The sequence below is a fragment of the Coenobita brevimanus genome, chromosome 94 (assembly GCF_032717465.1).
Source record: "Coenobita brevimanus isolate Jiangsu-jjx chromosome 94, ASM3271746v2, whole genome shotgun sequence".
Lineage (NCBI taxonomy): Eukaryota > Metazoa > Arthropoda > Malacostraca > Decapoda > Coenobitidae > Coenobita > Coenobita brevimanus.
Genome location: NC_137047.1, coordinates 11,069,752 through 11,094,777, shown reverse-complemented (window position 1 = coordinate 11,094,777; position 25,026 = coordinate 11,069,752). Strand labels below are relative to the sequence as shown.

Below are 25,026 nucleotides of genomic sequence, written 5' to 3'. Positions count from 1 at the left end.
CGCATCTTAGTGTATGACCTCTCTGAATAATCGTGTATTATTCGTATATCCTACTGTCACTTATTAAATTAATGTAATTCGACAAGACCTTGCATTACTAGTAACTCAGAATTACCAGACACTCCGAAACACAAGGAGAAACTTCTCTCAGATTCAATTCCGTGGAAGGTAGGGTGCCTAGATACTTATTTCAGTGAGTGTACGTGGTTGGCGAAGGCGCGGCGCCGTGCAGCGTGACTTGCATGCTAATTAACATAGGTGGGATGCCGTAAGTGGTAATTGAATGCTTTCCAACACCTTTACGCTCTAGGTTTTTATCCTTTCGCCCACGATCACGTCCTCTACTTAGCTTTGGATATATTTCCCTTTGTGAAGGAGTGAGAAATAATTTTAATTAGCCTTTCAATTCAGTGTATCATAAACATAGGTCCTAGACAACAATCAAGTCATTCATGTTTTAGTTTTGTTGCCAGAAGATGATTTCATTCATCAACAGAACAACTTGTGTACTTGAAAAGATTATTATATTTGCAATGATCTCTCTGATTTTATGCAGCTTTGATGTGACCTCGCGCAGTGAAGGAGTTATCAAAATAATTGAACGGTAACAAGAATTGAAAGAAAAAGACACCATTTGTACTGAAAGAGTTAGTGATGTGGCTTTCTCTGGCCCACATTCGACGAGTCACACTTAGATATCTAGATAATTACTCCAGCGATTGTATTCTGAGTTTGATAAGGCGGATGAGTCACGTGGAACGATTCATTGATGTTACAAGTGCAATAGGAAATGAAAAGGAGGTGTTAGTCAATCTAATTTCGTTAGTATAATGAGTCGGCAGAGAAAGGAAATTGATTAGAAGTGGAAAAACTTGATTCAGGAGACACTACTCATCACACGGTCTCACCACTCACCGCCTCACTAGTTATCACACTGATTCATTACACTCACATCACACACTAGCATGCCACTCACCACACTGCCTCATCACCTACACTTCTTAGCATTACACCACACACACACACACACACACACACACACACACACACACACACACACACACACACACACACACACACACACACACACACACACACACACACACACACACACAATCAGTCAATCAATCAATCAAACAAACACCACAAACCCATCTCCACGCCACCCAGAACACAGCCTCACCATCCACGGCCCCCTGTAGCTACGTCACTAGTTTTGATGACGTTGTAATGACGTAACGGTGGCGTGTTATTATCCTGCTTCTTATCTCATTCTCGCTCTCTTACGTCACATTGTTAACTCGGTGCACAATTTCCTTCCTCTCCTGCTCGACTTTTCCTTCCTGTCTCAAACACAATTTTTTATTTCCCTTTTTTTTCACATTCCTTGTTAATTCCTACGTGTTTCCTTCCTTCATTTTTCCTCGCCCCTTCCTGTGTATTTACATCGTCATTCTTCTGTATGCTCTTCCTTTCTGACTTCTTTCATCCTCACTAGTTTTTTCATCCGTCCTCACTTGTCAATGTTTCTTTCCTATTTTTTTTTTCATCTTTACTTTCTTCCTTCACTCGCCTCTCCTTCTTTCCTTCCCTTCTGTCTTTCTTTTTTCATTTTTTCTTTGGCAAGCTGTGTTTTCTGTTTTTGTGTTTCCGTCTCATTCATTCATTCTATCATTCTTTCTTTCTGTCTGTCCGTCTATCTGTCAGTACCGTCTGTTTGTCGTCCTTCCCTTCCTTCTTGCTTCTTTGCCATTTTCCGTACTTCTGCTTCTCTTTTCTCTCTTCTTTCACAGTTTCTTTCTCTCTCACTCCTGCCTCATACCCCTGACTCACTCCCCTTCCCCCCCCCTCACCCCATTCACATCCGCCCCATTTTGACTCATAATGGGTAAACACACACACACACACACACACACACACACACACACACACACACACACACACACACACACACACACACACACACACACACTTTTTCCTCCGTTTGTTTACGTGTTTGCTGGCAGGCTGGCTTTCCTCCTCTCTTCCATTTTTTCTTTCTCCTATTTGCTCTTGCTCTCTTGCTTGCTTTCTCGTACATTTGTTTGCTTTTGCTTATTCTGTTATTTATTTTTACCTTCGTTTTCTTACATGTTTGCTTGATTGCTTTGATTCATCCTTTCTTACCTTATTCTCTCTCTCTCTCTCTCTCTCTCTCTCTCTCTCTCTCTCTCTCTCTCTCTCTCTCTTTTATTGTTTGATATCGCATGCTCTTTAACTTGGGGTCTTGCTTTCTTGTTTGTTCCTGCTTACCCTCTTGTTTGCTTTTTTCTCAGTTTATTCGTCTTTCCTTTATTCCTCTACTAAGTCTCTTGTTTCTTGTTTTTTTTTTTTTTTTTTTTTTTTTACTGTTAAGGCCTACTTGTCTAACACTTGCTGGGCCATAGTATTTTTTTTTTTTTTTTTTACATTAGTGGTTTCCCAGGATTTACTTTACATCCTTGAAAAACATGTTTAAAAGTTTCTGTATTCAATTTTTGTCGCGAAGTCGCAGATTTTATGAGTTATGATGTGTTTTTAAGGCTGATACTGGAAATACGAATGTCAGAAGTCAAGATCATCTGTAAAATGAAAACAAATTTATTCAGATAGTCCTTGTGTGTGTGTGTGTGTGTGTGTGTGTGTGTGTGTGTGTGTGTGTGTGTGATAGAGAGAGAGAGAGAGAGTAAACACTGAACACGCCACTTTCCCCTCCTCTCGTACATGCCTTCTTCATCACATTCCTCCTGGTTCTTAGACTCGTGTTTATCTCATTTACCCCTCTCATTCTTTCCTCATTTATTGCTGCCTCCTTTATATTGTTTTTTCTCTTGTCTCATTCATTCCTTCATTCATTAATCTTCATTTCTTTCATTCCTCTCCCTTGCGTCTCGTTTATCATTTTCTCTTGCCTCATCCATTCTCATTTCTTAATCCTTCCTCTCTCTTTCGTTTCCCCTCATTCCTCCTTCGTTTTGTATTCCTTCATCATTCCAACTTTCTTCCATCTCTGACGCCTCCATCTTTTCTTCCTTAATTCCTTCATTCATTCATTCATTCATTCCAGCCTTTCATCTTCGTCCCTTGCCTCCACTTTCAACCCTGTCTCCTTCCTTACTTCTGCAAGTCTCATTGGCCCACTTCTCTCTCTCTCTCTCTCTCTCTCTCTCTCTCTCTCTCTCTCTCTCTCTCTCTCTCTCTCTCTCTCTCTCTCTCTCTCTCAGCAATTAAATTCTTTCCCTGTTTAAGTCATCAGTCGCCTTTTTACCAGTCACAAATTACTCTCTCTCTCTCTCTCTCTCTCTCTCTCTCTCTCTCTCTCTCTCTCTCTCTCTCTCTCTCCTAACCGGGAATGACGTGATGCCATCCCTGAGAAGAATAGAGATGTTGATGATAACCAGTGAATATAAATTGCTTAACCCGGAAATAACTGGCAGTGATCATGATAGTGATGATGATGATGGGAGGGATGATAATGTCAACTGAGTATGAATCCATTAACATAGAGATTCGGTGGTGATGTTAGTGATGATACTTGATGCTGATGATGATAGTTGTGGTTATGGTGGTGTAATGATGATATTGATGGCGATTGTTCATTATAGTGTTGATTGTGGTTGTGATGACGATGATGATGATGTGGTAGTGGTGGTGGTGGCGATGATGTGTTAAGATGATGATGTGGTAGTGATGACGGTGATGATGATGGGTGATGGTATGATGATGATGATGATGGTTAATGCGTACAGTTCAGGAAATCTAATTTGTCTGTCCGATTTCATCCTGTCTCTTTTCTTCCTTTTTTCCACCACCACCACCAATATTCACTCTCTCTCTCTCTCTCTCTCTCTCTCTCTCTCTCTCTCTCTCTCTCTCTCTCTCTCTCTCTCTCTACATATATATACACACACACATATGGTTTCAATTTCTTTTTCTTGTCTCCTCTCCTCTCCCTTCTGTCTTCTTCTGAAGACCCCGACCTCTTTCTATGCAAGTGAAAGTAGTGCATCTGAAAATAGCTTTGTGAATGTGCAAGGAACAATAATGTGTAATCAAGAAGTGGTCGACTCCTTGGTTCTCAGATGATCACCACCTTCACTAACAAGGGAACATGCCTTCACCCATCGAATAATTCTTTGACGTTTATTGTACTGTATTAGTCTTACATGCTAAGTATGGCGCTATGGGTGTGTTTGTGTTATGTTTTGTTGAGTGCGTACCTGTGTGTGTGTGTGTGTGTGTGTGTGTGTGTGTGTGTGTGTGTGTGTGTGTGTGTGTGTGTGTGTGTGTCTATTAAATTACCGTACTTTCACCTCTGTTTTAATGTCTTAAAATTTTCATGAGAGTTTTGCAAGCTTAATCCTTTCACTGCTAGGATTGTCTAAAAGGAGAATAAAGTCTACACGCAGTGGCCGCAGGAAAATGCCTGCTGGACAAAATCGTGTGGGAGAAGACAGAGGAAGAGAGAAAAAGAAGTGCGATGTCAGCAGTCAAAGAGCCAATTGTTTTTTATACGGTACCTGAAAAAAACACAATGATTGATGTGACTACGCAAAGTTTATAGCGTTCAGAAGAGAGTTTAAATTTAGACCACAATTACTCAACAAATATACAGCGTCATTAAGATATACACCGTTGAACCATTTACTCCGGGAACGTATTTTTTTGTACTGTTCTTGTTTCCATTAGACAGGTTTATTCAAGTACGGTAAATGGGACGTCTTGAAATGAAGGGGTTAATGAAAGCAATGTCCAACGCCTTCCACTTCCTTAAGGCGTCTGGCCATAACAGAGATAAGGAATAAATACTTACCGTATCACAGTTTCGGCCACCTCCAACGCTGAACAGAATCATCTGGTTCTTACTTGAGAGAGAGAGAGAGAGAGAGAGAGAGAGAGAGAGAGAGAGAGAGAGAGATTCACCACAGACAACGACAAGCAATTGACAGTTTATAAATCCAGGTCCCAACTTCAATTCTAAGTTGGACAAGAGCAGGCTCCGTCCAAAGGTTTCCTGGTTGTACAGAGAATAAGATAAAACTAATCATACTGGATTAGACGTGAGAGAAAGTCGTGCTGGGAATGACTGGAGAGGTAGATTGAGGGGGAGAGAAGGGGCATATTATCTAAAGGAGAGAATAAATACTGGGGCAATGGCGGTGAAAGTGTGAAGGGAGACTCGGGTGTTATCAGCTCATCGGCCACAAGAAACATCAGTGTGCCAGACTGGTTGATGTTATTTATGCCGCTCTTTCACGCCAGGGAACTTAATGTCTTGTTTGTTCTTATGCAGATAAGCAGGTGTGGATATGTACCGATTTTATTTTGTGAAGTATGCTTGGATTTTCGTGTAAATTGAGAAGTTTTTAATAATTTAGTTGAAGAAGGCTTTTGTGATTGTTATGAAAAATCTTGGAGTAACTTGGTGCCGTAGTGGAAAAATTTTAAATAGCACAGAATTAACATTAGGCATTCATATATATATAAGAGGAACATCCACAGTGACAAACGAAAAGTGTAGCTTAAACAAACACGGCTTAAACAAGCACGGCTACAACCCACCTCTGCGACAGCCGGAGATAGAGCCTGGCCATTCGTCGCCTGTAATCTGTAGCTCTTTCACTTTAACTTGGCGGAGATTTTCGATCTTTTGCAACTTATTTTTCCCTTGCATGATGGCAGAAGAAGAATACAACTACTCTGCGTCCCCTTCGTAGTATTTTTTCGGGACTGTCTTTATGTTCATGGGTTAGTCTCATTTTGCAGCTCAGCACTCAAGAATCCACGAAGGGACGAAATTAAAGTGAAAAAAGTATCGTTGGCCAAAGAGAAGGGTGACATTTGTTGCTTACACTGTTTGGAATAAAATTTTCGTGTGGTAGTATCTCCGTTCGCCTGCTTTTACGTGACTGTTTGCTGTCTCTTGTGTGAAGGTGTTTATTAATACTTTGTTTTTAAAAATGTTGCGGTGGTATTCAACATGATTTCTTTTAACTTAGGTTTTGCTTATTGTCTTAAATGCCGTAGACATTTTAAGGTGTAAGTAGTGCTGTGATATGGACAACTGGGAGAGAGAGAGAGAGAGAGAGAGAGAGAGAGAGAGATTTAATTCTAATGTCTGTATCCGGTGTGCTGTATGTTGTTCACATTTTACTGTATTATACATCTAGTAGTAGTAGAAGTAGTAGTAGTAGTTGTAATAGTGATATTACTGGCAGTGGTAGTGGCAGTTGTGGTGGTGGTGGTACGTTAGCAGTAGTAATAATAGCAGTAATGGTAATAGCAGTAGTAGCGTTTTAAGAACAGTACCAGTACTTGTAGTAGCTGTACTAACAGTAGTTAGTTAGGAAAAAATGTTCAAACAGTAGTAAACGCAGTAGTAGTGGTGATGTTATTAGTAGCTGTTATAGTATCAGCAACACGATAGTCACTGTAACATTTTCCTTGAAGGTGAAAGAGGAGTCATGTTTAAATATCTCTGGTAACTTTGAAGGATGTCAGCTGATAAACCTACAGGAGACTCAAGGTGGTGAATGCTGTGTCACACCCTACACTACCACTACTACTAATATTTGTTACGTTTCGTCTTCACTATTGTTACATTATGAAGTTATGATTCTCTTACGTTGCGAATTTTCTATCAATTTTCTTGTACATATCGTGTTGTATCCTCTGTTACTTGACGTCTTCGGTGTCATGGTACTAAATTAAATCACTGCTTTGTTACATTACATTTATACGAGTACTATTCTCTAGCATTAAAAATTCGCTTTTCTGTTGCCTTTCTCCTTCACCATTGTTTTGTTACATTTACATCGTGCCCTCACTACTCTTATATTTCATCTTCACGAAGGTACTCTCCTGCACTACGAAGTCATCTGTGTCTGTATTTCAAGGTAACGAAAGCTTATGTTACGCCGTTCACATCTCTTGTCACTATTATATTACACATTCACTCTTCCTTGTTACATAGCCCCTTCACTGCTTTGTAATGTTATGAATTCTTTGTTCTTCATTGGTCCTGGTACATTTCGCTTTCTCAGCTTTGTTACAACTCATTATTCCTATGATACAGTTTGCTGTCATGGTCTGTCTCTGCTTTTCATTACCCGCTGTTTTGCTGTCCCATTCCTCCACAGAAAAGATATACATTGATGTTGCAGTGGTAAATAATGTAGTACGTTGCTTAGAGTGAATAATGTAGCAACAGCGTGTAGTAAATATTGTAACTAACGAGTATGGTGCCAATGTATGTAACAGCAGCAAGAGAGGAAAAAATACATACAGCAATAGCGTATATAGCTGTAAAATAATTTAACAGCAGCAAATAATAAATGCTGTTAGAAGTATTGCAGCACAGGCGCCCCAGTCTCAAGCATCCTGGTGAAATGTTTACATAAAGCATCTTAGCCAGTGTGGGCATCTGCAAAAAGGTAATTTGTATTAACAGAAATATTATTGATTTTATTATCAAAAGCCAGTTCGGTTATTGTTGTAATTATCATTATTATTAATTATTATAATTTATTATTATTATTATTATTATTATTATTATTATTATTATTATGTTATTATTATCGCTACTACTACCACTACTGCTGCTATTTTAAATTTAGTTTCGGCGTGATTCTCTGTAATATTCACTCCGCATTATTTATCAAATGTTCGATAGCAGTTTAAGCAAAGATAAAATACTAAGAAGAAATCGTATATCCAACTTGATAATAAAGTCTGTAAATATGATTCCTAGTTCTGGTTTTGCAATTCAGAACATCATCCCTAGTCAATAGTTCGTGTTGACTGCCAGCGAATCAAGTGGAAGAATGGTACTATATATATATATATATATATATATATATATATATATTACTCTCATCTTAAATGTCGGGACCAACTGCCTAGCCTCGGGCTCCTACGCTCCTCATGGGGCAATGTAGGATTGGATGATGGATATATATATATATATATATATATATATATATATATATATATATATATATATATATATATATATATATATATATATATATATATATATATGTATGTACAGTATGTATGTGTATATGTATGTATAATTTATGGTCCTTACTTTCATTTTTATATATCTTTGGTAGTTGCTTTCATAGTCTGATCGTACTATCGGTTTATTCATTTAATTTCGGTTACTTGTAGCATTTTTCGTTGCCTTTTTTGTCTTTGTTTTTATGTTTATCAGTGATTCAGACGTAGAAAATCGATTACCCACATCCAGACTAAGAGTACCTAACTTTATTTTCATTTGCATTCAGTTGTTATTTAGTATTTATTAATTTACACCTGTTATTCAGAGCGTGAAATTTTTCTTATTTATAGTGCACGAGGAAAAAAAATAAACAATTAGCCTCGTACCCCTCGCTTCGTTAATTCTCAGTGCGAATTGCGTCACATCCTGAGAGGGACGAATTTTACGATGTTTCTTGCCCTAGTTGCGAAATATGGCCCCTTTGGTACGGTGACGTCTTTTTTTTTTTTTTTTTTTTTTATGTCACCAGGCATGCGTAGATTAGGAATGGATTTTCTTAATGGAGGTGTTAGATGCAGTCGCCATTAACCCTTTCAGTGCTAGAAATACATAAACAATGTCCTGGTTGTGAAGGGCTCAGGGTTGTGTAAGAGACCTGCGTTGGCAGGATGTATTGAGTAGAAAAGTACACGAAGGATGCTGGTTTGGATGAGTGGGAGAGGGAGAAAAACCTCTTGTAATGAAGAAATTAACAGATATTCATTTACTCAGACTTTTACTATATTGCCAAGAGATATTTAACAGCTTGTCTTGGGGAATTCTTGCAGTGACAGTCACGGTGCATCTGAACTTTGTTGAAACTGGCTTCTCTAGCTGTTCAAAATGTTAATTACTGCATGAGTTTGTGCCTGTTCATTAGAATTCAACTTCATTCTTGCATGACCATACTGTTTATTCAGCTTAAAATTGTCTCTTCAGATGTAAGATATAGCCTGCATGGATCTTTCCAGCACCAGAGATCTTTCTAAGTTGAGTAAAATCGTCTGGATATAGCAGAAATAGGACATCACCTCACTGTGGAGTTTAAACGGCATTAATAAATTCTTCTATACTGTATTCAGCACATGCCAACAGAGTATATTGAAAGGTATTTGATTGAGAATGTGGCCCATTTTACTAGGGATGCTGTTGATTAGCTCGTTCTCCCTTCGGCTTTTTTTTTTTCCTTATAACTCTACTACACCATCCTTGGGTGGGAAAAGGTCTGAAGGAGGAGGACTTTTTTTTTATTTATGGGGCAGAGGCTAATCCCAGAGTTCTTTCAGGGTAATCAGAACAAAAAACGCCTCCAAGCTTGTCTGTCACCACATCTCCAACCCCCCCTTCCCCATCGCCAGTTCTAGCCGTTCGCCCTGGGGACATCTTATATATTTCTCTCGCTTTCTTAAGACGATTTTATTCTGCTTGACCATCTTCATCACTTGTGATATGCCGAATATGTTGTAATTCACGGATATTTAAACGATCTCACCCTGGCAGAGCACCGTTCATCTTTATTGAGTACTTAGCATTATACAGGATGGGCCGAAAGTCACGATCGGATAGTTCTCTCATACATGCACATGTAGGAAAACCCTTCAGTGTTTGCGAATTACCTCGGTTGAACAGTTAAAAGCAGAGATTCGTCGTGTCTTCACCACAATCACGCCGCAGGTGCTCAAGCAGGCCAGCAGATGCACTGTGCAAGTAAAATGATGGCAAACACACGGAAGAGTTAGACCTATGATTGCAACACTGCTGTGAGAATTTTAGATAATTATTGTCTTGGTCATTTCATCACATGTAATTTTTATGTTCATTAGATAATTTGATACATTTCCACTTTTTACAACATTTACATAAGTAGATCCTTTAAAGTAGATCCGATCATGACTTTTGGCCTGTCCTGTATAATGCATGTACTATTCCTTATTTACTCTAACTTGGACTAAAACTGCCATCTTTCCATCTTGAATGCTAAGATGTAACAACAGATCAACACCAGAATATGATGATAGTCAAAGAGAAGTGCTTTCGAAAGGATGTAGAGCCGCAGCATTGCCTTTATCTGCAACTGAGCCGCGTGAAAGAAGCTGCAAAAAGTAGAAAGTTTGGTCCAAGTTAAGGTGAAAGAACTACTAATTGTCAATATTAATCTCTAGCAACGATGAGTACTTAACCATCGTCTGACTGGTGGTGTATTAAGACAAAAGCAACAGTTAAATAATTCTGCGTGAAAAATGACATTCAGAACAAAAATTGTTCCTTAATAACCAGATGTAAACAAACTGCTGGCTGATTTGAACTGTGGCGAATGAGAGTTTGTGCGTTGTGTGAATTGCTGTTGCACGAATATTGATATCAGAAATGAAAATAACATTGGTACTGGAGTGTAAATGACCATAATCTGTGTGTGTGTGTGTGTGTGTGTGTGTGTGTGTGTGTGTGTGTGTGTGTGTGTGTGTGTGTACCCTTGTCCCCTAGCAGCATCCTGTGTTATTTTTAGTACCAGTGGTGCTGCGTGACGTCACTTCCGGCATGTACGTACAGAGTACCCTTGATGAAAAACAATAGCGTGTTATGTAATGACATTCTAAATTCGTAACGGTATCGTACTTTGTGTGTGTGTGTGTGTGTGTGTGTGTGTGTGTGTGTGTGTGAGAGAGAGAGAGAGAGAGAGTCATTCGTCATTTTTACCCCTTCCGTCCGAGGATGTCTATTTCTCTCTCTCTCTCTCTCTCTCTCTCTCTCTCTCTCTCTCTCTCTCCATAATTTTTTTCAGCTTAGGAGAGCAACAGTGAAGGGTTAATGAAGGCCGTATCTAACTCTCCCAGGTCGAATAGTCTCTGCTAAGTCAAGATTGTGTGGAAATGACAACGATGAAATTTAAAACACGGCATCGTAGTGAAGGAATTAAAATGCTTACAATCACCTATTCACTTTAACTTAGCCCAAAATTACCGTCTTTCCGTCCTGAGTGCTGAGTTGTAACAAGAGATGAATGCTAGATCACGATGCCGGTCATGAAGTCCAATGGAAAGAGTGTAGATCCGCACCACACCACTGTATTTTTTTGCCACTGAGCTACGGGAAATGGACTGCCAAAGGACGAAAATCTGGGTCAGTTTAAGATAAAAGAACTATAACTGTGCTGTCTTTTTTTTTTTTCTTTCTTTTTTTTTTTCACTTGACGGAAGTGGCTTGTCACACAACTTGCATGCTGTGTCGTAGATGCATGAAATTCGATGTCATAGTTGTGAGGCAGGAATGAGCCTCTTCGATTATTAGTCAAATCCGGCCTCCAGTCTGACTACACTTGGCCATCAGCTGGGCTGAAAGGGATTAGAGATCTTGATCAGGTCAGAATGTAAACACCATAGTGAATCTTGCCGTGGTAGGCTAGTAGATATGCCCTGTAATCTCCAACTATTTTTGAGCGTACCGTAGGTAGGCTAAGCGTATTGATAGACCTACTTAAGTGTTTTCTCACTTTTAAACAGTGATATATATATACCTTGTCGAACAGTGCTTAGGTTACACATCTGCCTGCTTAGAAAAATCATGCCAGTTACGTAATGTTCGAGAAAATAGCCAAAACTGTTTAAAACTTTGCTAGGAAAGTCGATTGGTGTATTTTTGTGGTCATGGAAGGCTTCTTATTGTCCCTTTTTCATTGTCAGTTTATTTCCGAATCTGGCACGTCACACACACACACACACACACACACACACACACACACACACACACACACACACACACACAGTGGTAACGTTCTTGCTTGCCATCTGGTAGACGGGAGTTCGCGCCTCGCTCGGGTTGCGGAAAGTGTCACTGACGAAGTGGGTGGTTACTCTCCCCCTTGAGCAAGGGGACGGGTGTGTGCGTGTGTGAAGGTCACAGCCTTGCCCTTAGGTCGGACCATATGAGCTCTCAGCTCCCTTCCGGGTGGGTAAAAGCTGACTGTCACGACCATCAAGTGATCCTGACCGACCGGGTGAATTACACACACACACACACACACACACACACACACACACACACACACACACACCACAATATCCCTTTTGTCCTTGGCTTTTGTTTTGTCCTGAGAGAGAGAGAGAGAGAGTGTGTGTGTGTGTGTGTGTGTGTGTGTGTGTGTGTGTCCTGCTCATCTAAGGGAGGTTGCCGACCACATAACACAGTTGAAGAGAGCATGCTTAGAGGAACATACTGTACTGTATTAGCCTCGTCCCTGTGATAGCCTCTTTTTTTTTTTTTTTTTTTTTTTTCTTATTCGCGCTATTTTCACGGGTTTTTATTTGCTGAGGAGAGATTTTTCGAACAGGAAGAGATATATAACCTTCAATGACCCCTTCAGTAAGAGAGATCTTTGTGAGAGTATAATTGTCCAGAGGTTGCAAAGGGGGAAAAATTGTACAGTGTGCTGTGACTCATCATAACTTCTAACAGATGTGATGTAAAGGAACTTACTGGTAAAGAAGGCTTTAATTTAGGCCACTGTGTAAGCCTTCCACATAAAAAAAAATCTTTGTTATGCAGGAAAAAGTTGTTTAGAGAAAGCACGTGTAAAATATGAATGACGTTCTCAGGTTAACCAGGTGTGATTGCACAAACACGTTACGTCATTGTTCCTATTTGTTTATCTATGTCCCTCTCTGCCATTTGTGTCTGAATTTTGCAGCATCCGTGTGTTGATCTTTTACGAGACCCACACTTTATTGAAGTTGCCATTATGAAAGATCAAAACAGAACCAGGATTATTTTAAAATCGAACTATTGTGCAATTTCATTTGAAATTTCTTGTACTGCCAGAACTGTCCCGCGCACAGTACAGTCTTGTATTTGAATAGATCAAAGTATAAGCACTATAAGAACTTAAGGAAATTTTTAAAACATCCGAAGACGGTACCGTGGGTACGTTCAGTATGCTGTACTGGTACAGTACGTACGCAACAGTATTGCATGGGAAGACAATAATAATAATAATAATAATAATAATAATAATCCATCCATCCATCATCCAATCCTACATTGCCCCATGTGGAGCGTAGGAGCCCGGGGCTAAGCAGTTGGTCCCGACATTTAAGATGAGAGTGAAATAAAAATAATAATAATAATCACAAATGTATACTGTTCTGGTTACCAGAAATAATGTTTATTATCAGTTACATAGCTACTTAGTAATGAGTAAGAAAAGTTTGGCTGAATGTAAAGAGAATTCGCGGAAGTAGGCTGCTGGTATGTGTAAGTAAAATGATACAAAAGTCCGGCATAATTATGTACAGAAGCCTCGCACATAGTTGCCATTAAAGAGTGGAGCGCTCTTTATTTATCCTACCATAGGCCCGTCTTAATAATAAACTTATCCAAACGGCGAAACTCCAGGATTATGTTTACTTCATATTTTGTTCTCCAGATCCACATTTACCCATAATACACCATGCAATTTTGTTTTCTTAGTTCAGACTTTTAGACGGTGATTGGCTGTTATCGAAGGCTAGAGTGTAGAGTGAATGGACGTACCGCCCATTTATTTGGTTACAAGAATGATTCATTTTCTTTTGTGTTTCCCTGCCTACCTATTTTATGATTTATGACAGTGGGAAGTGATGTTAGGATGGAGATGGGAAGAAAGGTTGTTATGGTGATAATGTTAAAAGGGTGGCTGTAGGGAGTGTGATGCTTGTGAAATTTGAAGTGGTGGAGTGGCTGTTTCTGCGGCTGTAGGGAGTGTGATGCTTATGAACACTGAAGTGTTGGAATGACTGTTTCTGTAAGTCATAGTCTGTAGATGGCGATGATGATGACATTGGCTATAATGACGACAGTAATAATAAAGATTAAAATGAAAACAAACTTACTAATACATAAGTCCCTTGTGTTAATTAAAATATTTTGTATTTCAGCCGTCCAACTGGCGGAAGGTGAGGAACATCGTGCAGTGGACCCCCTTCATCCAGACCTACAAGAAGCATAAGTATCCCTGGGTGCAGCTCGCAGGACACCAAGGTCAGCACAGGTCGCCGGTCAGAGTGTCATGAACAGTTTTAAGTCACAGGTCATAGGTTTGTTTAAGGACAGTTTTAGGTCAGAGGAAATGGAGAAATTGTACGTCGTGGAAGTACAAGTATCGTCAGGTGCAGTTCACAGGACATCAAAGTTATTGTGGGTCACTGGTTGTAGGGTAGTCATAGGAAGGATACAGGTCACAGGGCAGGTTCATATTACAGGTCAAGGAGTATCAGATCATAGATAATGCTTGTAAGGGTCTGTGTAATCTTAGTTCACAGTTCACTTGGTAGTATCGGGTCATGGACATAAGTATCCCTGAGTGAAGGTCACAGGGCTTAAAGACCAGTGTAGATCATGTGTTGTAGGGCTGCTTCAGGTCATAGGTTGTAGGTCTTTGGGTAGTTTCAGGCCATAGTGCAATCTCAGGTCGTGGAAGCACAAGACTCTATGTGTGTAGCTTTCAGGAAAAGGTCAGCAGAGGTCATGGGTTGTAGTAGTAGTACTGTACTAGTGCAACATGTGGGACATCAAGTTAGCACAGGTCATGGGTTTTAGGTCACAAATCATAGTTGTAGGTCATAAATGTCAGGTCAGGCTCAATTTAGGGCCACTGGACATTTACAGGTTAACAGTAGGGTCACTAGTCTCTTAGTTAACTGGTCACACTATAATAGTCTTTTATTATTATTATTATTATTATTATTATTATTATTATTATTATTATATTATTATTATTATTATTACTACTACTACTACTACTACTACTACTACTACTACTACTACTACTACTACTACTGTTACTACTACTACTACTACTGTTACTACTACAGTAGTAGAGGTAGTAGTAGTAGTAATATTGTTGTTCTTAGTATTAATGTATTATTATTATGATGATGATGGTGATGATGATGATGATGATGATGATTATTATTATTATTATATTATTACTATTATTATTATTAGGAGGAGGAAATGGAATATGTGAGTGTGTTTAAGTACTTGGGTTGTGTGATGAGTAAGGATGGAAGTTTAAAGGGTGAAGTGCTTGAATGGGTACAACGGGGAAGAAAGGTTGCTGGTTCTTTGAAAGCAGTGATATGGAACAGGGAAGTGAGCATGGAAGTAAAAAAGTCACTGCATGACAGTATTGTGATACCAACCCTAACGTATGGAAGTGAGGCTCGGATCTTGTTGGAAGAACACAAGTCAAGAGTGAGAGCAGTGGAAATGGGTTATTTGAGAGGAGCTTGTGGAGTTACGTGGAGAGACAGACTGACAAATGAGTAGATGAAAGAGGATTGTGGTGTGGATGTGGATGCGATAGAAAGCGTTAGGAGAAACACATTGAGGTGGTTTGGCCATGTGGAGAGGATGGAGAGCGAGAGACTGACGAGGAGAGTGTATGCGAGTGAGGGGGAGGGGAGGAGAGGGAGGGGGAGGCCAAGGATGAGATGGAGGGGTGGAGTGGAGAGGTATATGAGAGAGGGGGATGTGAGCTGGGAGCAGGGGAGTGAAATGGTGGGTGACAGGGTGACATGGAGGCGATTTGTAAGTGGCCACCCCTTATACGGGATTAAGGCGTCTGGCAATAGGTAGACTACTACTGCTACTTCTACTACTACTGCAACTACTACTACTACTACGACTATGACTTCTACCACCACCACCACCACCACCACAACGACTACTACTACTACTACTACAACTACCACCATCACTATCTCCACCACTAGTACAGTACTACCATCACCACCACCAGTACAGTACTACTACTACTACTACTACTACCACTACTACTACTACTACTACTGCTACTACTACTACTACTACAATGATGATGATGATTATGTGACTTTAAGGAGATATTAGAAAGTCATTTTCCAGAGGCCCAGCAGTCTTCCGCACACCTTCGCTTGTTACCTCATGGCTGCTGATGCTGTACCATCTGTGCTGAAATATGCTATGGCTCCCTTTTTCAGAACAAGTGAAATGTTAGTAGTAGGGGTGTTCTTATGACATGTCAGTTGTCTTATCCCTGCCCTGGATTGATCTAGAAACCATACAGTCAGCAGTTTAACTCATTCACTTTGAGAGGGGCCCTCTTTAACATGAATGAATAAATTAGAAATAGTAGTACCGTACTAAATGGTTTAATCTGGATAAATCAAGCAATACAAAGAATAGAGTACATAAATCCATGAATCGAATTACAATACTTCTTTTTTTTTCATATATTTAACTGATTTTATTTAACACGAGACTTTTGGTATAAGACATCTTCCCCATTTGCAATAAAATCGTCTAGCAGTAACAAAAAATATATACCGTGTAGATTTTAATTTTAATTCAAAGAAACAATAACGAAATGCTTGAATAATTAAAAAAAAAAAAAACTTTCTAGGAAAATTTAACAAAAGAGAGCCAGAATCAAAATCATTCATTTGGAGATGCCCAGGCACATTGTGTGTAAGAAACAGGTCAGAGTGAAACAGATGGATGTTAATTTACTTAAGGGGTTAAGTGCTAGAAAAGTCCAAAGCCCATCTAAGATTTCTAAGAGTGAATGGCTGGTTAACATCTTGAGAAAACCATCCCTACTCACTTTTTCTCTTTATTTGGCCAGGCTTGTCATCCTCTGCTATTCCTCACTCCCAACTCACTTTATCTCTTTAGTATGATGAGACTTTTTTAAAACCTGATTTTATTCTTTTGCCAGACAGTTTTTTCCAGTTTCATGGAGATTACAGATCCTATAGGATCTGCAGTACTGTATGGTCTTGAGAGAGACATTTTATAGCAAAGAGATTATGGAAAGTCTTCATTAACTCATTCATTGTGATATTTTATTTCATTTATACTAATGCCAAATGATTTTACACAGCTTAGGTTAGATATGTTGTAATGAAGGGGTTATAGGTCAAAATCAAATGAAATATCGAAAGGAATTTTGAAGGGATGGATGATAAAACTGACAGTATCAAAGCTATTTAGCTAAAAAAAAAAAAAATTGAAGAGGTTGAGGAAACTGAAAGTGGAGGAGATTGATGAGACTGAAGATTTTGAAGAGATTTGGTAAATGGGAGGAGTTGGGGAAATTTAAGGGATCTTGGGGAAACTGGAGGGGTTGAGAAAATTGGAGGGAGTAGGGAATATGAAGGTGTTCGAAAACTGGAGGGATTTGGAAAAGTTGGGCAATTTGGAGGGGGTTTGAGAAATTGGAAAAGTTAGGGAAATGGGGGAAATTGGAGAGTTTGGGAGTGTCAGTGGGTTGGGGAAATAGAATGTAGGTAAAATTTTAGATTGGAGAAAATTGAAGTTTGGGAAATTGGGAATGGAAAAGATTGATGGTCGGGGAGGTTCTGTGGTTTTAGGGAATTTGGGGTGGTAGTGCATAGATGGTACTGGGTGTTTAGGAAAACTAAGCTAAAGAAGCTGAAGTTGGAAGAGATTGGAGTTTGGGGGAACTTGGGTGGGGGAAGATGAAGGGTGAGGACATTGGAGAATGGGGATATATGTGGAAATGAGGAATGGTGAGACTCATCAGCTGCAGTTCATGTATGTGTCATACCTGTTTAAGTTCTGTCCCCACAATTAGCAGAGTTTCAATATAGAGTGGAGAGGTATGTGAGTAATGGTTGTGTGAGCCGGAGAGGGCAGCCTGATGGTGAAGGGCAGGGTAACATGGAAGTGATTCATTTGTAGCCACCTCTTCCTCAATTAAGGGAACTGAGGGCAGCCTGATGGTGAAGGACAGGGTAACATGGAGGTGATTCATTTGTAGCCACCTCTTCCTGAATTAAGGGATCTGGCCAAAAATAGATTGGGTGTAATTCATCTGTCTTGATTGCTTTATGTGATGCTGAGACTTGATTTGCAGGCAATTTCCGTGCAGGCTACAAGCAGGGCACCATCTTAAAGAAGCTCTGTCCCGCTGAAGAGAAGGCTCTGGATGCCATCATGGTGGACATCCTGAGGCCATACGTTCCCCGCTACACTGGCGTGGTGAGCCATTACAGTTCAATATATTTTGTATCCATATAATCAACACTTGGACACTTGGTGGTCAAATATGTTGAAGGGCTTCAAATGTGGCATTTAAGTGTTTAAACATGAGGGTTAGTTGAGGTTTATTGCAACCATAATGGCATCAGGAGCAAAGATCTACAGCACTGTAGTCATTCATATTGCCATCAGGGGGAAAAAACTCTTATACTGTAGTCATTCTTACCTTTAATGTCTGCTGGAGAGAGTGGCTAAACTCCTCCCTATGCTGGATTTAGAGACAAAGCTCTGTGCCCCTATATTTCTGATGGAGTCACAAAGAATAAAGCAAGAGATGAGAAGAGAAAAAGCTTCTGTACAGGTGCATAGAACTAGTACAATATCAGTATATTTTCATTTGTGATCATAATATAAAGGCATAACTTTATGTTGCTCTCACTGTTTCCTAATGTTTTTGCTCAGTTTAGAATAGTTGGATACTATCTCTCAAAATATAGAGATAATATAACCCCCTTCAGTCTGATGACATACCGTACAATATTTTATACGTGCTTTATTTAGAGATCCTTCCTAAGTTAAATCAGATTATCTGGTAGTAGTCAGACTAAACTGAATAAGATGTCACTGTAGTGATGAGGTCAAGCCACCAAGGTACAGTATTAGTGTACCTTTAATTGTGGACATTGTGTCTCAGATTATCAAAAGATAGTATTAGCCCTTTAACTTAGAGTGATGATGCATTTTGTTTGTTTATTTATTTATCTGTTTGCTCCCCCCAGACATTCTTATTTATCATAGGAAGACCTCTGGTAGTGAAGGAGTTAATGAATACTCTAACCTCTGATGTTTGGAAAGAGCATCCTAAATTGAATAATGTTAATGAACGTATGTGCTCTGAATGAAGTAGATAAACTTCTTCCATTCTTGTATTCTCTCAGCGTTTGTTATTTGTTGTACATTCTTTTGCAGCCTTTGATAACTGTAGCATGACTTAGTATATCTTAACAACTCTAGAATTAAACTTTCCATTGTCTTTCAGTTTTTTCAGTATACCAATACATATCCAGACATTGAGTTACAGTAATGACAGCAGTAGTAGGACTTAACAAGCAATAGGGAAAGAACTCAAAGAAATGTCTGAGTTTCAGTGATTAGGGATTGGAGACTAGACTGTTGTGTGTGGTACCACTTCATGCTTGTAATTGTTTGATTATAAGATATTGGGAAATCTTAGCTCACATTTACTGGGAACTTGTCTGGTTACCAGCTGTATCTTATCACTTAGGCATATAGGTTGTAAGTATTGCGGTTAGCATGGGTTGTTCATGTACGGTATCATTTTATTCTCACCACCTTTGTGTTGTTTTGTTTTAACTTCTCAAGCTGTTACATTCACAAGGAAAATAGAAGTACAGTAGTGTCTCTTTTATATGACAATCTTTCAACTGGAAAGTGCGATTAACTGAAGGTTTTACTAATTAATTCTCAAACAATTTACCAAAGAAGTATTTGACTCTGAGAATTGATTTGCTGGTTCATTCTGGGGTTCAAGCAGTCCTTCCATGCACATTGATTCTAACCTTAAAAAGATCCCTAACCTCTTTCATTTCATTTGATAGCCAAGTGTAGCCAGATTGAACCTGGAGTTGACAGTAACCAAGGAGACTCATTCCTGTGTCATAACTAAATGAAATTTTGTGCAACCACCACATAGAATTCAAATTGTGGGAATAGCCTCCTTTTTTCATCGGGTGAAAATTAACAGACTTCTGTTTAACAAATGATGCCACACACCCTCACATATCATCATTTGGACACTAGTACAGAAACATGTGTGCTGAGATTTGTCGGTCCAGTCATACTGGTATGATGGTATTAGCTGGGGTATTTCAATGACATGTCGGTGTTTCTCGTACAAGAGCAGTGAAGACAGTTTTAACAATATTAAAATCCTCAGGGCTGTCTGTCTGTGTCAAAGATTCAAACACATAGTTAAGAAGAAATGGTTGATTATGTAGTGTTGCAGGTGGAAGGTGCAGATGGAGAGAAGTACCTGCAGCTGGAGGACCTCCTCAGTAACTTTGAGCTTCCTTGTGTCATGGATATCAAGATGGGAGTCCGCACCTACCTGGAGGATGAGTTAGCCAAAGCGAGAGAGAAGCCCAAGCTAAGAAAGGCAAGTCATTTGTTATCTTGGTAACAAGTAACTTATAATGAAGTAGAGAAAGGTGCAATGTTAGGGTGCCCTAGTCCTGCTGATGAATGATGTCCCATCTCCCACAGGACATGTATGAGAAGATGATACAGATTGACTCTAAGGCGCCAACTGAAGCTGAGCATAGAGCCAAGGCAGTAACGAAACCAAGGTAGGCAGTCATATCTTCTTTACTCTTTTGCAGAATCTTTGAAAGTTGCCAGGAAATTTGACACAAAGGTTAATGCAGTACTCCTCTTTAGTTAATCTTAAATCAGTGGTTGGTCAGTGGGGTGTGCCAGCTGAAGTAGATGGAAATGGTAGTGCTTTGGTGGACATCTGTACTGGTAAGGGGTTGGCAATAGCCAACACCTACTTTCGCCATAAGATGATCCACCGGTATACATGGAGAGTAATGAGGAGGATGGATGGTGAACTTGTTGAACGAAAGGCAATGATAGACTATGTGTGTGTGGATGAGCGAATGAGAAGACAAGTGTTGGATGCAAGGGTGTGGAGAGGGCGGGGGAATGGAGTCTCGGACCATCACTTAGTGATGGCCAAGGTAGAGCTGCAAAGAAAGTGGTTGAGGAGACGAAGGGGAAGACAGGAGGAAGCAGCTCCTGTGAGAAGAGTGGAGAAATTGCAAGATAGTGAGAAAAGGACAGAGTATAAGAGCATAGTGGAAGAAAGATTGGGAAGGTATGAGCTAGAGTAGATGGAAGGGGTGGAAGACGTATGTAAGATATTCACGGAAGAGATAAGCGCAGCGTGTGAGGCAGTTTGTGGAGTGAGGAGGAGATGCAAGGGTGTGCAAGGGACAGCATGGTGGAATGATGAGGTGAAACAAGCTGTCGAACAAAAGAAGAAGGCATATGGTGAATGGTTGGCGAGTAGAGGTAGGGGAGAAGATGAGAGAGAGAAGAGAGAGGTATATGTGAGCAGGAGAAGGGAGGTTAAGAGACTGGTGAAGGAGAGTAAGAAGAAAGTGGATGAAGAGTTTGGGAGGAATCTGAGTGTGAAATGGAGGGAGAGTAAGAAATTGTTTTGGAAGGAGGTAAAGAAAGTAAGGCAGTGTGAAAGGGGAAATAGTAGGGGAGTGAAAGATAGGAATAATAGATTGTTGGTGGAGAAGAGAGAGAAATTGAGGAGATGGAAGGAGCACTTTGAGGATTTGTTGAATGTAGAGAGTGAGAGCAGTGTGAGTATAAGTGGTTGGGGAATGGCTGGGAGAAGAAGAGATGAGAGGAGGGAGGAAGAGATCAGTAGGTCGGAAGTAGTGGAAGCGATGAAGAAGATTAAGCTGGGAAAGGCCCCAGGAATTGATGGAGTGTGTGGTGAAATGCTTAGGTATGGGGGTGAGATTGTTGTGGAGTGGATATGGAAGTTGTGTAGATTGGCTTGGGAAGAGGGAAGGGTTCCAGAGGACTGGAAATCAGGTATAATTGTTCCTCTGTACAAAGGAAAAGGGGAGAGAGAAGTATGTGGTAACCATAGGGGTATTTGCCTTCTTAGTGTGACTGGTAAAATATATGGTAGAATACTCATTGATAGGGTTAGGCATATGACAGAGGAGCTAGTTGGAGAAGAACAAGGGGGATTTAGGAAGGGAAAAGGGTGTGTAGATCAGATATTTGTTCTAAGATGTTTAGTGGAGAAGTATCTAGAGAAGGGAAGGAAAGTGTATGCTGCCTTCATGGACTTGGAGAAAACTTATGACAGAATAGATAGGCAAGGTATGTGGAAGGTATTAAGAATATATGGAGTGGAGGGGAAATTGTTGAATGCTGTGAAGAGTATGTACGAGGGAGCTAGGGCTACGGTGCGAGTGGATGGTGAGCTGAGTGAGTTCTTTGATCTCAATGTGGGACTGAAACAGGGGTGTGTGATGTCTCCATGGCTGTTTAATATATATATGGATGGGGTTGTAAAGGAGGTGCAAGGTAGGGCAGTGGATGTGGGGGTTGCCCTAATGAATGAGGGTGAGATTTGGAAGCTTCCGGTGTTGCTGTTTGCTGATGATACAGTATTGTTGAGTGAAGATGAATGGGAGTTGCAAGGTTTGGTGAATGAATTTGGGACAGTGTGTAGGAGGAGGAAGCTGAAAGTTAATGTAAACAAAAGTAAAGTTATGGTGTTTGAGAGGAATGAAGTCACAGAGTGTGCAGTGAGGTTGGATGGTGAGGATATGGAGAATGTGAGTGCATTCAAGTACTTGGGTAGTGTGATGAGTAAGGATGGAACTTTGGGGGATGAAGTACGTGAAAGGGTACAGCAGGGAAGAAAGGTTGTTGGTACACTGAAAGCAGTGATGAGAAATAGGGAGGTGAGTATGGAAGTTAAGAAGTCACTGCATGATAGTATTGTGATCCCTACCCTGACGTATGGAAGCGAGGCGTGGACCTTGCAAGAGGGCAACAAGTCAAGAGTGAGAGCAGTGGAAATGAGTTACTTGAGAGGAGCATGTGGAGTGACGTGGAGGGACAGGTTGACGAATGAAGAAGTGAAGGAACGTTGTGGGGTAGATGTGGATGTGGTTGAAAAGATTAGGAGAAATACACTGAGGTGGTTTGGACATGTGGAGAGAATGGAGAATGAAAGACTGACTAAGAGGGTGTATGTAGGTGAGGTGGAGGGAGGGAGAGGGAGGGGTAGACCGAGGATGAGGTGGAGGGATGGAGTTGAGAGGTATATGAGGGAGGGGGGGGTGAGTTGGAGGGAGGGGAGTCAAATGGTGAGTGACAGAGTGACTTGGAGGCGTTTTGTCTGCGGCCACCCTTTGCGGGATTAGGGCGTCGGGCTATAGATAGATAGATAGACACTCCAGGATATTATTTGTTTTGAGTTGTTTGTATTTGTAGTGCCATGGAAGAATACCTTGGAAAACTAATTTTGTATACATTAGTTATTATAGGCCTTATGGTTCAGCTTCAAATGAAAAAGTTCACCAAATGTATTGTTATTTGGGGGTTTTATGTACTTATTGGATACTCAGCTTACATGATAGTGTAACAGTGTCCATGTCAGAAGATAACTTGGAAGGAAACTGTACTTTGTTAACTAAGCTACAATTTATGGTATATACTGATACTGTACTGAACCATATTTTAATAGAACAATCAGAGTTTGATTACTGTCAGATTATACTGTATGTCAAGATTCCTGACCCATTACTAATACGTAAATGACAGGTAACAGCATGTGCCTGTTTATGTACATTTTTCAGAAGCAGTTAAGATGATTGTCAAGAATCCAGTGTGTGATATTAATTACTGGTGATATAATACCTCAAATCAGACATCATCATAAAGCTTGACAATGGCCTCATGTGGTTGACACCTCACAGCACTGAGGTGTTAGAGGAGAGCCAGTAAAAGCATTCTTTTGCTCAGCATCATCTGTGTGAATCCTACTTTAGTTTCCTTACTCGTAGCTCATAATCATCTGTCTTTCAAGTGAAGTACAGTATGGGCAGGTCCAGTTATGTGAGTGGAATATGTTAATGGAAGACTGCTCAGATAACGAAAACTTGCATAGTGAAGTACGGAAAAATATGGGAGTTTTCCTCTTGCTTCAAATAATTTTCTTGCAATATCAGATTCTCATGCTCACATCACCAAATTTGGGTCTAAATTGCCCATTCTCATATCATCAGCTTCTCATATAGCGGGTGCTAGTGTAATGGGACTTGCCCATACTGTTTGTTAAAATTAGTGTCTGGCCCATGTCACTGGGCATGCTGGTGATAGTTCTTTGTCATACCTTGTCTTTCCATGTTTTCTTGACCCCCCCCCCCTCCTTAACTGCCAACAAGGTGATAATGATGGTGACGACCAGCAATGTCCTTATATTTTGGAGAGCCCTGGACAAGAGAGTCACATGGAATCCTCCAGCATAACATGTGATTTTCTTATCCAGACATTAAAATACCAGTAGCTTTTCTACAGAATAGCTCAGGTTCTAAAATATTTTTACTTAACTGAGATGTCAAGTGAAAGAAGAAATGTTAAAATCATGTTAAAATATCTTTCATTATTACATTTGTATGATACAGTATTAGCCAGATTTGGGGGCCCTGGGCAGTTGCTTAGTTTGTCCACCCCTCAGCCCACCACTGATAATGATGGTGATGAGGAGGAAAAGGAAGATTTACAAGACTGAAGAAACCATTATGTTAAAACCCTACAACCATTTTTAATGATACTATCTATCTATCTATCTATAGCCCGACTCCCTAATCCCGCAAAGGGTGGCCGCAGACAAAACGCCTCCACGTCACTCTGTCACCCACCATTTGACTCCCCTCCCCCCAACTCACCCCCCCCTCCCTCATATACCTCTCAACTCCATCCCTCCACCTCATCCTCGGTCTGCCCCTCCCTCTCCCTCCCTCCACCTCACCTACATACACCCTCTTAGTCAGTCTTTCATTCTCCATTCTCTCCACATGTCCAAACCACCTCAGTGTATTTCTCCTAATCTTTTCAACCACATCCACATCTACCCCACAACGTTCCTTCACTTCTTCATTTGTCAACCTGTCCCTTCACGTCACTCCACATGCTCCTCTCAAGTAACTCATTTCCACTGCTCTCACTCTTGACTTGTTGCCCTCTTGCAAGGTCCACGCCTCGCTTCCATACGTCAGGGTAGGGATCACAATACCATCATGCAGTGACTTCTTAACTTCCATACTCACCTCCCTATTTCTCATCACTGCTTTCAGTGTACCAACAACCTTTCTTCCCTGCTGTAC

At 40.3% G+C, this 25,026-nt stretch overlaps 1 protein-coding gene across 1 annotated transcript in view; it reads left to right on the top strand.

The window, feature by feature from the left end:
- The window catches only part of IP3K2 (Inositol 1,4,5-triphosphate kinase 2), a 285,538-nt gene that overhangs the window by 250,399 nt on the left and 10,113 nt on the right, over positions 1-25,026 (top strand). Inside the window, exons 2-5 of the mRNA XM_080282821.1 lie at positions 13,969-14,071; positions 17,952-18,076; positions 20,103-20,252; positions 20,360-20,442. Of these exons, the coding sequence (XP_080138947.1) occupies positions 13,969-14,071; positions 17,952-18,076; positions 20,103-20,252; positions 20,360-20,442 (461 nt within the window). The remainder of the gene's footprint in view (positions 1-13,968; positions 14,072-17,951; positions 18,077-20,102; positions 20,253-20,359; positions 20,443-25,026) is intronic.